Source organism: Hydra viridissima, unplaced genomic scaffold (assembly GCF_058129835.1).
Source record: "Hydra viridissima isolate aposymbiotic clone 2 unplaced genomic scaffold, HvirCarnegie_v1 scaffold_8, whole genome shotgun sequence".
Taxonomy (NCBI): domain Eukaryota; kingdom Metazoa; phylum Cnidaria; class Hydrozoa; order Anthoathecata; family Hydridae; genus Hydra; species Hydra viridissima.
In genome coordinates, this window is record NW_028324307.1 from 5,008,938 (window position 1) to 5,024,597 (window position 15,660).

At 29.8% G+C, this 15,660-nt stretch overlaps 2 protein-coding genes across 5 annotated transcripts in view; one reads left to right on the forward strand and one right to left on the reverse strand.

Annotated features, from left to right (window-relative positions):
* LOC145186875 (uncharacterized) overlaps nt 1-15,660 on the reverse strand; it is a 110,588-nt gene that overhangs the window by 73,876 nt on the left and 21,052 nt on the right. Inside the window, exons 14-18 of the mRNA XM_090094548.1 lie at nt 15,338-15,571; nt 11,335-11,532; nt 9,759-10,712; nt 7,978-8,411; nt 329-457 (exon numbers count right to left, since the gene is read on the reverse strand). Coding sequence (XP_089950674.1) covers nt 329-457; nt 7,978-8,411; nt 9,759-10,712; nt 11,335-11,532; nt 15,338-15,571 — 1,949 coding nt within the window. The remainder of the gene's footprint in view (nt 1-328; nt 458-7,977; nt 8,412-9,758; nt 10,713-11,334; nt 11,533-15,337; nt 15,572-15,660) is intronic.
* Nucleotides 2,485-5,694, forward strand: LOC145199401 (uncharacterized). Of its 4 annotated transcripts, XM_090095108.1 has the most exons (10): nt 2,503-3,361; nt 3,471-3,630; nt 3,711-3,778; nt 3,881-3,955; nt 4,073-4,163; nt 4,416-4,448; nt 4,523-4,585; nt 4,693-5,141; nt 5,237-5,459; nt 5,533-5,694. In XM_090095108.1, exons 1-10 carry the CDS (start codon nt 3,311-3,313, stop codon nt 5,625-5,627), a joined length of 1,308 nt encoding a protein of 435 aa, XP_089951234.1. In that variant the 5' UTR covers nt 2,503-3,310; the 3' UTR covers nt 5,628-5,694. The 4 variants fall into 4 exon arrangements, with proteins under 4 accessions (XP_089951236.1, XP_089951234.1, XP_079930417.2 ...); XM_080074291.2 differs by lacking the exon at nt 3,881-3,955 and having other exon boundaries at nt 2,564-3,361; XM_090095109.1 differs by lacking the exon at nt 4,523-4,585 and having other exon boundaries at nt 2,816-3,361.

Genomic DNA, 15,660 nt, shown 5'->3' on the forward strand with positions numbered 1-15,660 from the left:
GATAATGTTGAAATCCCACGTTCAACTTTGCGCAGAAATAGAAAATGTAGATTAACAGACAATATCAGTCAGATTTCAGCTGAAAATGTATTTGATTCTGAAGTAGAAAGAGGTATAGATGATGCTAATTTCAATGTAACCATGCAACTACCTATTGATATAGTAGAAAAAGAAAAGGAACCCAATGATTTGGATGAAGAAGGTGTAGACAGTGTTGCTCTTGTTTCAATTTCTGAAATTTTTGTTTTGATTCTTTCAATCTCTTTACGACATGGATTGTCTGATGTTGCAATAGAAGATTTACTAAAACTAGTATGCCTGTTAAAACCAGACTTTCCCTATTCTTCTTTTTATTTATATGAAAAGCAATTAAGCAGTATTCATGAGCAAGTTCAAGTTCATCTGTATTGCCTAGACTGTCAGTATTATCTAGGGGAAGTGGAAACAGGGGAATGTCCTATGTGTAATACATTGTATGATAAAAAAAAAGGTATGGCACAAGATTCTTATTTCCTGTATTGTGGAATAGAAAATCAATTGAGAAATATACTAGAGTCTAGAAATGTACGTTTCATGGACAAAAATTGAGCTAATTATTACAAGTCAGATGTCATAGATGGAGATGCATACAAAAAACTGCCTCTGCTTCCCAATGATATTACTTTAACTTTTAATATTGATGGTTCTCCTTTGTACAACTCTTCAACAAGATCAATTTATCCAATTTTGACATCAATCAGACAGGAAAAAAAAATTATTTGCGCTGGAATTTGGTTAGGTGAAGACAAACCAATTGCTACTACTTTTTTGAAGCCATTTGTAGCAGAAGCAAAATCATTATGGAATATCGGATTTACTTGGGGCAATGATCAGCATACACGCTGTCTAACTACTATTTTCACTACTGATACTATAGCCCGTCCAATTTTTACAAATACTAAACAATTCAACGGATATTATGGATGTGACTTTTGCTATGCTAAAGGTGAGCATCACGATGGAGCACATGTATATAGACATATCAGTTTTCAACATTGTTCAAAAGATTTACATATGATAGATTGTATAAATGCTGTTGCAGTAGGTTATCCTATTAATGGGGTAAAAGGTACTTCAATTCTTATGGATATTCCATGCTTTGATATAATCAATAATACTATTCCTGACTACATGCACAGTGTCTTGTTAGGAGTCACTAAACATTTTGTGTCATTGTGGATTGATAATCGTGGTGCTGATTATTCTCTTTCAGTTCAAAATATATGTGATATCAGTAACAGTTGGAAAAATATCAATCTACCAAATAATTGTGGTCGTGACACTCGTTCTTTAACTGAAAAGAAGAAATGGAAAGCTTCCGAATGGCAGAACTTTCTGTTTTTTGGTTGGCCTTTAGTAAAAAATAGAATACCTGCACCATATTTTTCTCATTGGATAAAACTTGTCACAGCTATAATGCTTCTTGTATCTGATTCAATTCATCAAGGAATGGTGGATGATGCCAACACTTTGTTGAATGAATTTTCATCAGATGTGGAATTGTTATATGGAAAAAATCATTGTCTCTTCAATATACACCTACTTCGTCACTTAGCTTTAAGTGTAAAAAATTGGGGGCCTTTATGGGCAACTTCATGTTTCACTTTTGAAAATTACCTTGGAGCAATGAAAAAAATGCACAATGGTACAGTGTTTGCTGCAGAACAAATTGCTAAATCAGTCCTTTTGTTAAACAATATATCCTTTATTCTTAAAGATACAACTCGATCTGAAGGTTTTCAAGTATTATTTAATGATATATTTAGACAATCTCTGCCAACTTCAGAAAGTCTTGTGCATCTTGATATAAAACCAACAGTTATTGATTTTCTTACAATGGAAGCATTAAAAACAGCTGGTGTTTCTAATTTTGAAGAAATTTTTTCTTGTTATCGCATACATGTTTATGGACAACTTTATTCAACACATTCTTTTTGTAGTGGGAAAAAACGGAGCAATTGTTATGTTAAACTGTCATTTGGTTTTGTGTTTCTTATAAAAGCAATATTAAAGATAAGTTTATCCTATTTCATTGTTGGATACAAGTTGCAATCAAAGAAACATTTTCTTTCTTGTAATACTGATTGGTATTATTACAAAGGTGACTTTGATAAACATATTTTTGCTTATGATGCAACAAAGATTATATCTAAAGTAGTTAAAGTTGATGACACTTACATTGTTGTTCCTAATAGATTCATTCATGTCTACTCTTAGCCTGTCGAAAAGTTTTACAGTTGGGGTTAGGATCAGCACTGCATTATATATATATATATATATATATATATATATATATATATATATATATATATATATATATATATATATATATATATATAATACATGCAAATTAATGGTGAAAAATGATTGTACAATGGAAGAATCTGCAAGTAACATTTAAAGATTAAAAAACATTACTAAAAAATATTAATTAAAATATAAAATTGAAGAAAAATGTCAGAATTGCTTTCATCTTGTTTTGGATTTTAAAACAATTTTTATTTTATTTATAAAAAACTATAAAAATATGTTAATAATAATTTTTCTATTAAAATATTCATTATTGTCAACAGTATTGTCATTTTCAACAAATATATCAATATATTCAACTGCTATCAATAAGGATCCTCTAAAATATAAAAGATTAACAAAAACAAAATCAAAATGTTGAAGTTAGGTGTTTTGGGTGGTAAGTTTATAAGAAATAGTTCAAAAAGTTCATAACTAAATTAATGTAAATATTAATAAACATGATGCATTAAGAGTCAACTAAAGATTTAAAATTGTTTAAAAAAATCATTAAAATAAAGAAACTTTTATTTTCAAAATTAATAATAATAAAAATAAAATATCATTAATTACTAATAGTAAAAATATTTCTTATTACTAATCATGTGCTTTATTGCAGCACTTTATTTCTATTTTGTTTCTTTTTTGGCTTGTATAAACAGAAACTTCATTTAAATTTTCCCATTAGTCTGTGGGAAAATTTATATTATCAGTATTTTAATATTTTTGTTATTACAACAGAAAGTCAATGTGTCTGACTTCCTTGTTTTTGACTGGTATAAATTGAATGACTTCCTTACTTTGGCTTGTATAAATTAAACATAAGAAATTTAAAAAAGAGCAACTACAGAGGACAATAATAATTAGAGGATTATTATAAAAAGAAGATTATTTTATTTTATTTTTTAAATTTGTTAATATCATTTATTGCTTTTTAGTTTTTTTGACTTTTTGAAATAGCAAAGAAAAGACTTAAATTAAAATGAATTTTGAATATTCTATTTACAATTTTGTTGTTGATAATTCTATTGAGGTATTATTTTAATTTTTCTTTTTTGATAAAATGGAAAAGTTTGATAGAGTAAAGGTATAAAATCTCTTTAAAAATAAATACTTATTATTAGTTAACTAATTTCATATAGGTTGGTCGAACTGACTGGATTAAAGGTCCTGTTACATATGGAGAAAATGTTGTTGTAGAGTGGCCATCAAGTCATTTCAATGCACTGTTGCAGAACCAGACGTTAAAGTCTGGTTCTCCTACTTGGAAAAATTATGAGGCAAAGGTCTTGAAATCGGGGGGTAAGTAAAATTTAGGATATATATACATTTATATGCAGGTGGAAAAATATTTATAATATTTTATATTTTAAATAATTAAGATGATTTGGAGGAGCTAAACAATCAAGCAAATGCCCTTGTAAAAGTTGTGCCACCATTACCAAATCAGGTAACTTTAAGTGTGTAGTTAAGATGAACATTTTTAAGAACTTTTTATAAATGTTAAATGCTATTTAAAAATATTTCATTCTAGTTTATCAGCTTAATTTAGAAATATGATGGTAAAAGTTGTGCAAAAGCTAAACGATTGCATGTTGAAGAAGACATTGAAGTTATTAAAAACATTGTACGTTTATTGTATATTATAAATACTTCTAGTTTTAACTATGGGTTTGTGGTAAATTCTTTTTAATTTAATAGTAAACTTTGTTCAATTCAGTATTCCTTTATGTTCTTATTTTAGAATGCAGATAAAGTTGCTTTAGAAATTAAACTTGATGAACTGAAAGAAGAGAATAAAGTTTTAAGAGAACAACTGCAAGAAAGAGCGACAGGTGTCTTTAAATTTATACATATCTACATTTTTATATGTATGTATGCATGTATGTATGTATGTATGTATGTATGTATGTATGTATGTATGTATGTATGTATGTATGTATGTATGTATGTATGTATGTATGTATGTATGTATGTATGTATGTATGTATGTATGTACACAGGGTTCCACACTTTTGTGGTTTGGAGGGGTCTCCATGATGTCATTTTATTTTTAATGAAGTTAATATAGCTGTATTGTATTTAAGGGGATCTTAAAGGAAAGGAATGCAATGAAAATAGTAAGTAAAGCTTTGAAATGCATTTAAAAATAATTTATGCATCGTTAAAAAATTTTAAATGATTATTTAATTAGGATTTGCTCAACTTCTCACTACAATGGAGACATCAATGAAAAAGCATTCTGAATATGAAAAAAGTGAATGTTATTTTGTTTTCTATTTGGCTTTATTGTTTCTGAAATGCATTGCATTTTATAATATTAACTTTATTATTTTAACTTATTTGCTTTAATGACTTTTTTAGGGATTATTTGTGTGTTAAGTTCATTAGAAAAATCAACCCAGGACTTATCCAATGCAGTTTTGCAGTTAAACAAGCCCCGTGATCTATCTTCTTTAACACATCATATACCAAAATTGACAAAAAGTCTTACTTCTAACTCAAATCAATACTCAGATTTATTAAATGATTCTGTTGAATTAGAAAATACATGTGACTTCAATGTAACTCAAAGTTTTCATTCATCTTTTCAGAAGTGGAAGGCACCCAGCACTTCATATGGGTCTAGTGGAGCAACCTCCCACACTCTCAACTCTTCTGATATGTCTGATCAACTTAATCATTCATTTAGCATAACTAATAGTAATGCGTTTAATGACAGTCTTGTTTCTAAATCAAATCTTACTGAAACTCCTGTTTGTATATCCATTCCAATCTGGAAAGAACCTAACTACCCAGACGGATCTAGTAGAGTAAGAATTTTCATGTTGCAAAATTTATCTATTTTTTTTATTTATATATTTAATTATATGAATTATATTCATAAAACTTCTACTTTGTAATTTAGAAACAATTAGTGCCAGGTCACAAAATATACATTGACCATGTAAAATTCAGCAAATGTAACAAATCGCATGGTACAAATAGATTTCTAAACGATCTTTTGGTGTCATTGGTGGGAAGCACAGACTATCTGAGAAGTGTCAGTTTTTCTGGCAAGCAAAGTAATGCTCACTCTGACAAAGTAGCAAAACCCAAAATTTGTCAAGACCTCGTTGATGGTGTTGTTGGTAAATAGTTATAGCATTTGAATTTCTTTATTAAACGAAAGAAATAATTAATTGAACTCTTTTGTATTTTTAGCTTGTGCCTGTCAGATACTGGGAGTGTCGTCAAAGGATGTGCGAACAGCAATCAAAATAAAATTAAATATTGCGTCGAAAGTTAAGAAGCGTTAAAATATGAAAGATGTTATAAGAATGTCTTTTTTGATTATTTAATATATAGTCATTTGTTTTAAAAGTTTATAAATGCTCTTTTTCTTATTTTTTCTCCCAATAGCAAATATTCCTCATATGTAATATACAGATGGTTTATAGAATATCATAAAAAGTCTATGAAATTGCTATAGCTAGCAATTTTATTGTCTATAATATATGTAGTATATTATATATGTAATATATAATATATGTAATATATAATATATGTACTATATATAATATAGTCTATAATCGATGGAATATATTCCATCAATTCTATAGACCATCTAAATGATAATAGAAAATATTTTCTATTCACTCTAGAAAAATACGATCTATTGAAACTTCTATAGACTTTCTGTAGTTAAATTTCTATAGACCATGTTTCAAAAGCCTATAGAAAATAGTATTGATCTTTTTTATAGAAACTTCTATAGACTTTCAATTGCATATTCTATAGACTTTTAGCAGTTGAAATTCTATAGGCAATATGTTCCAAAAGCCTATAGAAAAAGGTTTGGTTTTTTGTATAGAAACTTCTATAGACTTTCAACTGCATATTCTATAGACTTTTAGTAGTTGAATTTCTATAGAAAATATGTTCCAAAAGCATATAGAAAAAAGGATTGATTTTTTGTATAGAAAATCTATACAAATTTTGTCCTGGGTTGCAAATAAAATCGTGTAAGTTTAAAGGCAAATTTGGAAATAAATGTCTTGACTGGAGCTGGTTTGCTACCTGAGATTTACCGAGTTCTTTTAAAAACAATAGAGTATTGCTATATTTATAATTACCTGCGGGTCATTCTCTTTGTAGAAAAAGTAGAGACCATTTGGTCAAGAGTATCCAATCCTCTTTCATTGAATTATAGTCCAGAATTATCTGTGGTTTTTTGTCAGGGCAGTTCGATAACTCTGCATCACGATGATTGCTGCTCAGCAGAATTACTGAATTTCCTTTCTTTGTGACATATGAGACTAAAAATAATTGTTCTTGTAACCAAACAATAAAGAGTATACTTCTCGTGTTCGAGCAGGTAAAAATTCTGTAGGAATTTTTTTTTATTTTTGCGCATCGTTCCAACTTGTCTTAATTTTTTTTCTCCAAAAGTTTTTGTGCAACTGTTACTGATGTGAAAAAGTTGTCCAGTGTAACATTTCTTCCAGATCCTTTTATGACTTCAACTAGATCATGTACTACTCGTTGCCCTTGATTTTTTTCTGGGCCATCCCCATGAACACGACCAGTATAAATTTGTGCATTCAAGACATAGCCCAGCTAGCACACATACGTTGGGCCAACGTCGGGCCGACGTCGAAAAATTGGTTGGCCGATGGTCGGTAATGTTATTGATACAAACTACATGATTTTTAAAACTAATGCATGATACGATTAATTTATGTGTATGTACAGTACATACATTATGAATGTATGTTGTACATACAGGAGTAAAACAAGAGTTTATTTAACTTTAGTTTATGATGTCATTATAAACTAAAAACATTATAAACATTATAATTTTTATATAATGACATTATAAACATTAAAAACATTATAATTATACATAATGACATTATAAACATTATAATTTAGTTAAATAAACTCTTGTTTTAAAGAAAAATTAAAAACTGCATCTTAATAGATATAAAAATTAGCATGTTTTATTTATTTTTTTAATGATTTGATATTAAATTCGAAATTACTCAATACTCAATTACAACGAAATTATTATAAAATCATGAAATTGAAAGCAATAAAATACTCTAATAAAAAGTTGCGCCACAACAGTTTTAAAAATGGACGAAAACTTTTTTAACGCTAAACCCGGTATCACACTGTACGCATTTAAAAATGGTCGTATTTCGACGTTGGCCCGACGTTGGTCCAACGTCAGAGCGAAGTTAATAAAATTGACCAACGCTTCCGACGTTGGCCCGACGTCGGCCCAACGTATGTGTGCTAGCTGGGAGCCGGTACTAGAATCACACAATAACCATAGCTTTGACCCATATTTAGCTCGTTTGGGTTTTAAATATTGGCTATAGGAACACCGTCCACGAAATGGAACCAGCTGTTCATCAACAGTAACATTTTCATATGGTCTTAAACTATTTGAAAGTGTTTGTACCCAAATGTCAAAAACCTCTAGAATAGGTTCAAGTTTGCCATTGCTGCGTCTTAATAATTGAGTTGCTTTGTCGTCAAATCTCAAAACTCTTGAAATGGTATGAAAATGCTCACAACTCAACTTTTAGAATTGTTTAGTCTTTGTTTTTGCCATATTTGATTACTTTTTGGGGACTTATAAACATATGTTGTATTGCTAACTTCCACTTCAGTTTCAACTATTTCATTAGTTTTACCTTGACTTATTTCCCGAGCTCTATCATTATGTATATTTCCTCTTTCTAACACCTGATTTGTATAACTTATTCTCCCTTGACTATTTGTACCATAAATGCTGCTAGTGCCTCTAACTCCACCACGAGTTCTACATCTTCTAGCTCCTAATACTGATGTTGACTTATTCTCTACTTTTGAAATTGTAGAAGTATCTACTTGAAAATCAGCATCATCTGATAACTTAGGATATTCTGAGCTGTCTGTTGTTACTTCAACAACTTCTTCTTCATCTTCATCATCATCAGATGTTAACTCTTCTTCACTTGATGGATCTCTATCAAGTGATGCAAACATTAGTTCCTGAGCCTGTTCAGCAGTGTATCCAATACAAACTCTTTTTTTATTTTCACCCATAAGTTCTAACATTTGTTATGAAATCTAAATTTAACTAATTTATCTAAAAACATCAAAGAAAAAGATTGAGTTACAAATAAAAAAAATAAAAACAGTTTTTAAAACCATAAGTTATGAAAGAAAAACTATGTTGGGGTCCATATGGACCCCAACATCATTGATGTATATTTTGAAAATAACTAAAAAAAGGATGCAATGTTCAAAAAATATTTTTTTGATCTTTGTACATCTTCTGATATTTGATTTTGAAAAAAAATACTAACTACATAAATATATAATGCAAAAACAAACTACTCGTGGGGTCCGTTTGGACCCAAACATAATAGTAGGGTTAAAGAAAGAAAAGTACTTGAGTTGCATATTACCTAGGTTTTTATCATCTGTGATAAAAACCAAGTGGTTCAATGGATTTTTTAGCCATGCAAGTGACTTACCTGGCATTCATGTTTCTGAGAAACTGTGATGCAATTGAAAGAAACTACCAAAAAGAAAGTGTAGTGATCAGGAAACAAAAAAAGTTAAGAAAACAAAACAAAAACGGATTGATGAAAATATATATTTTAAAATATACTCTACAAAAACTTTTAAAACTATTTTAGAAAAAATCACATTTTAAAAAAAATCACAAGCATTCTTACTGTATCCTTTTTTCTCAAAATGTTTGTCAATATAAAAAATATAAAATATTTAATGCTCTTATAAAGATTCTAGAATAGATATTTTTTTAAAATATTTTGATTAGAGCAGTTTTTAAATCATTTTTAAAATAAAAGTATTGTAGTAAAAATTAATACTTTATCGAAGCCATTTTGCTCTTAGTAACCAATGATCATTCTCCTCTCGACGATAAAATAAACCTTCGGCATTGCCTGTAAAATTAAAAATAGTGTAATTGCAATTACAAATATGCGCATATATATATATATATATATATATATATATATATATATATATATATATAGAGAGAGAGAGAGAGAGAGAGAGAGAGAGAGAGAGAGAGAAAGAGAGAAAGAGAAAGAGAGAGATATTAGAGTAGGTCGATTTTACCCTGGTCTATTTCTTAATGTTGCAGTAGTTAAAGGTAGTTTAAATAAGACAACTCAAAAAATTTCTGTGACTTTGGATGAAAAATGGTATGCGCATTTAACTTTAAAGATAGTGATTTGATAAAAAACGCTTTAAAAGCTATAAAGTCTTTAATTGTGAGAATATATTATTTGGTCTAGAATTTAATTCATGCGCTTTTTAATTGAAAATTGAAGGTTTATTTCAAAAACTAAAAGGATGAATACATTAATGAAAATAGTGTCCATCGCTAGTCACTACTTTTGCCCATCTTTCCGGCAATTTACGAATTCCGTGTCGAAAAAATGCTTCATCCTTAGTAGTGATCCAATTAGAGACCCATTTTTCGATATTTTCTGAAGAAGTGAAGCGCTGTCCAATCAAATTGTTATTCATGCAATCGAACAAGTAGTACTCAGAAGGAGCAATGTCCGGAGAATACAGCGGGTGGGGTAACACTTCCCATCCGACATTTTCCAAATAGTTTTTGACAGGTTTTGCGACATGTTGTCGAGCTTTATCTTGCTGAAAAATAAGTTTATCATGTCTGTCACCCCAATCTGGTCGTTTTATGACCAGAGCTTGCTTCACATGCATTAATTGTCGTCGATTACGTTCTCCATTAATAGTTTCACCAGGTGTCAGAAGCTCATGGTACACCACACCTTTCATATCCAACCATATACACAGCATAACCTTTGCCCAGTAAATATTCCGTTTGGGTTGTGATGGACCTGGTTCACCTGGCTTTACCCAGGCCTTTTTTCGTTTAGGGTTCTCGTAATAAATCCATTTCTCATCACCAGTAACGATTCGATGCAAAAATTCCTTTCTTTTCTGTCTTTCAAGCAGCAATTCACAAATGGTCTTTCTTCTTTCCACGTCTCTGTCTTTCAATTCATGTGGAACCCAATGAGATATTTTTTGAATCATACCCATGGCTTTGAGGCGTCTGGAAACTGTTGATTGTTCAACTTCTAACGATTTTGCAAGGTCCTCTTGCGTTTGACAAGAATCCCGATCGAGCAATGCTGCCAATTCTGCATCTTCAAATTTTTTCGGCTGTTCTGGTCGCTTTTGGTCTTCCAAACAAAAATCTCCACTTTTAAACCGTGCAAACCACTTCTGACACGTTCGCTCAGCTAGAGCATGGTCACCATAAACTTCAACCAAAATACGATGACTTTCGGTAGCACTTTTCTTCATGTTAAAGTAATAAAGAAGAATCCCCCGCAAAAACACTTTATCAGGAACAAAAATCGACATTATCAGTTAAATTAAAAATAGTGTTGTTTACGCTTAAATCAAGTGATTTATAATGAAAATGATGCGCAATAACAGTGATCTTCGCACGCATGCGTGGCTAAACGAAACGCTGAGACAATAGGCTAGTTTCGTAATCCCTTGTCAAACCGCACGAATTAATTCCTAGACCAAATAAAATGTTTTCCAAACGCGATCTATGACTGTTTATTCGTAAAAAGTTTTTTATCTAACTTGATAACTTTTGAATCTATTCAAAAATATCATCATAAGAATGAGAATAATATCCAATTGACATACGCTTGATGAACCTTTCTGCAAAGCAATTTTATCAAGATTCAGTTGTGTCAATTCTCAAACCCGATATTAGTTTAAAAGTTCGCTCTAACAGAATTATCTATGAAGAACTGAATTTCTTGAATAGTAAAATGTTGTGTTGTAGGAGGTTCCGTAACGGCTGAAACAGTGAGGTCGATCAACTCATGCCAGTGATTGGCATTAAGTTTTATATCAGGAATTTTCTTCGAATAGCTAGCGGTAACCACCTTGTATGATTGAGTGGGCCAATTTTATAAGCAGCCTATTCATCAACAACTTTACCAGTCCCTATTCCTTTGCAATACTGAAATAAAAGTCTTTCATCACTAATAAGGTCTATCAGTACTTCTTTTTCAATATACCCATCAGCTATTGGATTTGTGACAGCTTCAAACAAGACTTGATTTGTATCGTGAATAGTTTTAGCAGATCTTTTGCCAAGAAAGCCACTAAAGCTTTCTGGCCCAGTTGTTATACAACCTAGTTTTTATAAAGAGCTCTTAAAAGAAGTTCGTTTTGATGTAGGTGCAGTTTTCTTTTTACTAATTCTTCAAGTTTTACCACTAAACCACTAATTGGGCCAGTATTGGTAGAAGTATTATAAAAAAGAGTTGCCTGAATACTTTCGACACTGTTATATTTTTGTAAAACACTGAAGTCTCTTTTGCAAGTACTAAACCATTTGCACCAATTATAGGAATTGTTCTATGAATCAAATAGGTTCCAGTATATTTTCCATCTTAATAAGTAAATGTGAGGTAATGTTCAGGTTCAATAGATTTTTTGAGTAATTCCTCTTCAGATGAGTTTTTTATGCTTGAGATTTGAATGGTTTGAGTTTGCTATCCAACCAAAGCAAATTTACTGATTTTTTTTTCTAGATCTTTACCTTCACTAACTATCTTTATTTGTGCTTTAACCCTATCTAACTTGTACTAGTCAATCAAGATGTGACTCATATCAACATCAGTTCTCAAAATATGATTAATGTTACGTAGTAAATCATTTGCAAGAGTTGCAACTTACTTTGACCAACACTCATTTCTAATTAAATTCTTAGCAAACATGGGAGGTTAAGTTAAGTTGTTGTCACCAGGAAAGTTTTCATTAGTTGCCATTCAATTTCTTCCTCAAAGAAATTGCAGCATACAAAACGAGTTTATAATATGCGTGTACTTAAATTATCTCAATAAAATTACAATAAGTTTATCTCAGTTTCAGTTGAATTGCTAGTTTCTTTAGATGACTTCAGATGACAGATAATTGTTGTCGCTTATTATCGATCCTGATGTTTCTTTTCAAAGCTATTCTATCAACGAAGAAGTTGCTATGCTCCTTTCGGACCAGTTGTCTGCCACTGATCTCGAAGATAAACTTTCTCTTTAAGAGGTACTTTTGCATTTTGAGAGCAAATACATTTAGTATGTTCTTCTGAGCAACTTGCTTTATTAAATAGTACTTTCAATCACTGCAAGCATTTTGAATGAGCAAAAGCAAACAGAAATATTGAATTGCTTATCCAAATTTGCTGCAAAATTTCGTTTGGTACTTGCTCTACCATGATTGTGATTAATGTTTTTCACTAGAATGAGAAGATCCTTTAAGTTTCTAGCAATAGATTTGTCAGTTATCATTGGTAGATTAGAATTAAATGGAGCCCAAATTTATTTTAAATCTTTTTTAAATTGCTCAGTAACTTCTTTGATATCTGCAGTTGGCTTTTCATGAATAAGACAGTAGTAGACTGATTAACCTGTCTGTAAGAACTTGGCTCCGTCATTAATAATTGACATGAACACTATACTTCTTTCCATTTTTTTTTTCATATAATAGGGGCAGATAATTTTCGACATTTTTTTTTATTGTTGATAATAATTGTAATTCTCAATGAACTTTTTGTTTACTATTTTATATTACCTATTTAATCATTGAACAATCGATACGCTAAATTTCATTGGCTGCTGTAACACAACAAGCATTTTATTGATTGCATTATATATTAAAAACGAGATATTTTGAAACGATATAACTTGTTTGGAATTTAAAATTTCAAAGATTGAAAATCAAAATATTTTAGCAAGTAACAAAGTTAGTCAGTATTTGAGGACTTTAAATACAAATCCGCAAGCCAGTTTAAATAAAGCATTCCTGAAATTAAGTGGAATTTAGTGAAATTTAATGTTGCAATACCCTAGTTACAATAACTTGATTTTCAAAAACAAAGATAAAACCAACCTACTAATATTTTATTCTTTTCCTAAACAAAAATAGGCAAAAAAACATCCTTATTATATACAGAGGTCTAGAGATAACCTCAAGTTTGAGGTCCTAAAACCTATGTGACGTGCTGAGCGCAGATAATAATTTTTAAGGAATTATTTAATTTTCAAATCAACTCAAAATAAATCTAAGGTTATTTTAAATATAGCTTTTATGCCAGTTGCTTTGGACTCACAACTTAATAAAATCCTTCAGCAGAATTTTCTTATCTATTATGATTTTGTAATCCTCATCCAACATAATGACGTGTTGTCTCTGTCTTTCAATCTTCCTTGAAATCTTAAACTTTACGGCTTTTTCACTTTGGATAATTATTTATATATTCGATAATTTAAGGCAAAATTCTTAAAAGTATAAAGCTTTGATGAATATTTATAAAGGTGTCATCAGATACTCAAGGCAATATAACTTCCTTGCTAAGATTTAGGATTAAAATCAAATAGCAGCTGTTTTTCCAATCAAACTTACGCAGCTGAGTGCTCTTTTTTATGTCATCTCTGATGTCTGGTTTCTTCACAGGAAAAATATATCCTTGAGAAGGGATACTTCTTATCTGTTTCCATTTTTTATTTTCTCTTTAAAATAGGTGAAACATAGAACAAAGTATTTTCAGTAATTTTTAAAAAAACATACAAAATGGATTATTTCAGTTTTACTTTGAAGCTTTTTATTTTTTTATCCATTTTACTTTTTATCCTTTTTATTAATAAACAAAAAACTTTATTCTGATAATATCCACTAATTTTTGTTTTTTTAAATTGCTTTTGGCTACACGAAGAAAAGCACAAAGATTACAGCTTTAAAATAAAGTTGGTATAGTTCTCAAGATGAACAAATCAAAATATTATCTGAAAGAGAGCTTCATTAAATTAAGAGAGAAGTTCTTTATGATAGAAAATCTGCAGCTGTACATGGAGAACACGCTTTGCCCTGGTTTGATGAAGTTGTCTTTAATTTTTTGGAAGAACTTTGCTTGTCTTAGCATTATCTGTACATTATCGAAAACTTCTTTCATCGTAGACATTTAAAACACATAACCTGGGAACTGCTTAGGTGTGCTTTTATTTATATAATGAGAAAATAGGATAGATTCAATTGATCTAATATCTATGTTGCTACACCATTTCAATGAGCTTTTGACGCAGTGAAAATATGCAGCAACATATTAAGTTAAAAAAAAAAGAACCTTGTTGAAGCCTCTCCAGCCTACAATCAGAGTTTTTCTGAGAGTCTCCTTAGCTAAGTATAAAAATCTACAGCATCTCAAGCGTTTTTGTAACCAAGATATAGTGGACTTTAACAAACATCTTCTATATAAAAAATAGATTCAGTCCACTCTCCGAAATATTTACTATGATACTGATTAGGAAGAGGAGATGAAATTTGAATTTTAAACATTAAATAAAAATTCTTTATGTAAACGTGACGGGTTTATGTAAATAAATTTTCTTGTCATATAATTAAAATAACAAAATTACGAGAAAAAATAAATAAATCTTGAAGTTTTTCTAACTTATCAATGTTAATATCACTCTAAACCACCTCTACTTGCAAAAATTATGCTGTGCAACGTAAAAACAGGGAATGTAAATTTTAGATACAGGGTGCGCTACTATCAAAATCAATAATAGTTCCTTGAAAGGAAAAATAGTATATGTTTTTTACCATACTATAGTTCCTTTTTTACAAAAAGTAAGATTAAGCTGATACCTGTGTAATAGAAAAACAAATGAATTGTTAGAAAATTGATTTTAAGTTTTTCTTTTTGCCAAAAACTACCTTTCTCTATTTTTACCCTTACGCTTTTCAGTTACATAGGTTTGAAAAACAACATTTAAATTTTGTTCTTTTTAACTTGGTGATCTCTTTATATATATATATATATATATATATATATATATATATATATATATATATATATATATATATATATATATATATATATATATATATATATATATATATGGTATGATATTAATTTCAAAAACATCAAAATTTTTTTTACCTAACCATTGGTTTGGGCCGAGAGTATAAACATGATCATAATCACCTTCCAAACTCCTTCGCCAAAATGGATCAATATATAACGCTGCATCTTCATACTCTTCTTTTGCTAAAGCAAACCACATCTTGTTGGAATCATGGAAAATCATATAAGTTTTTCGATTACGATGGATTGCATACAGCATTTTATTTTTTGAGTGACGACCGAGTATAGAACCAATACGAATGTCTAAATCTAAATATAAAAAGTTTCATGTGAAAACTAAATTACTGTTTGATTAAGTTACGACATGCAGTAGTTTTCAAAAGTTTATATGCACTCAT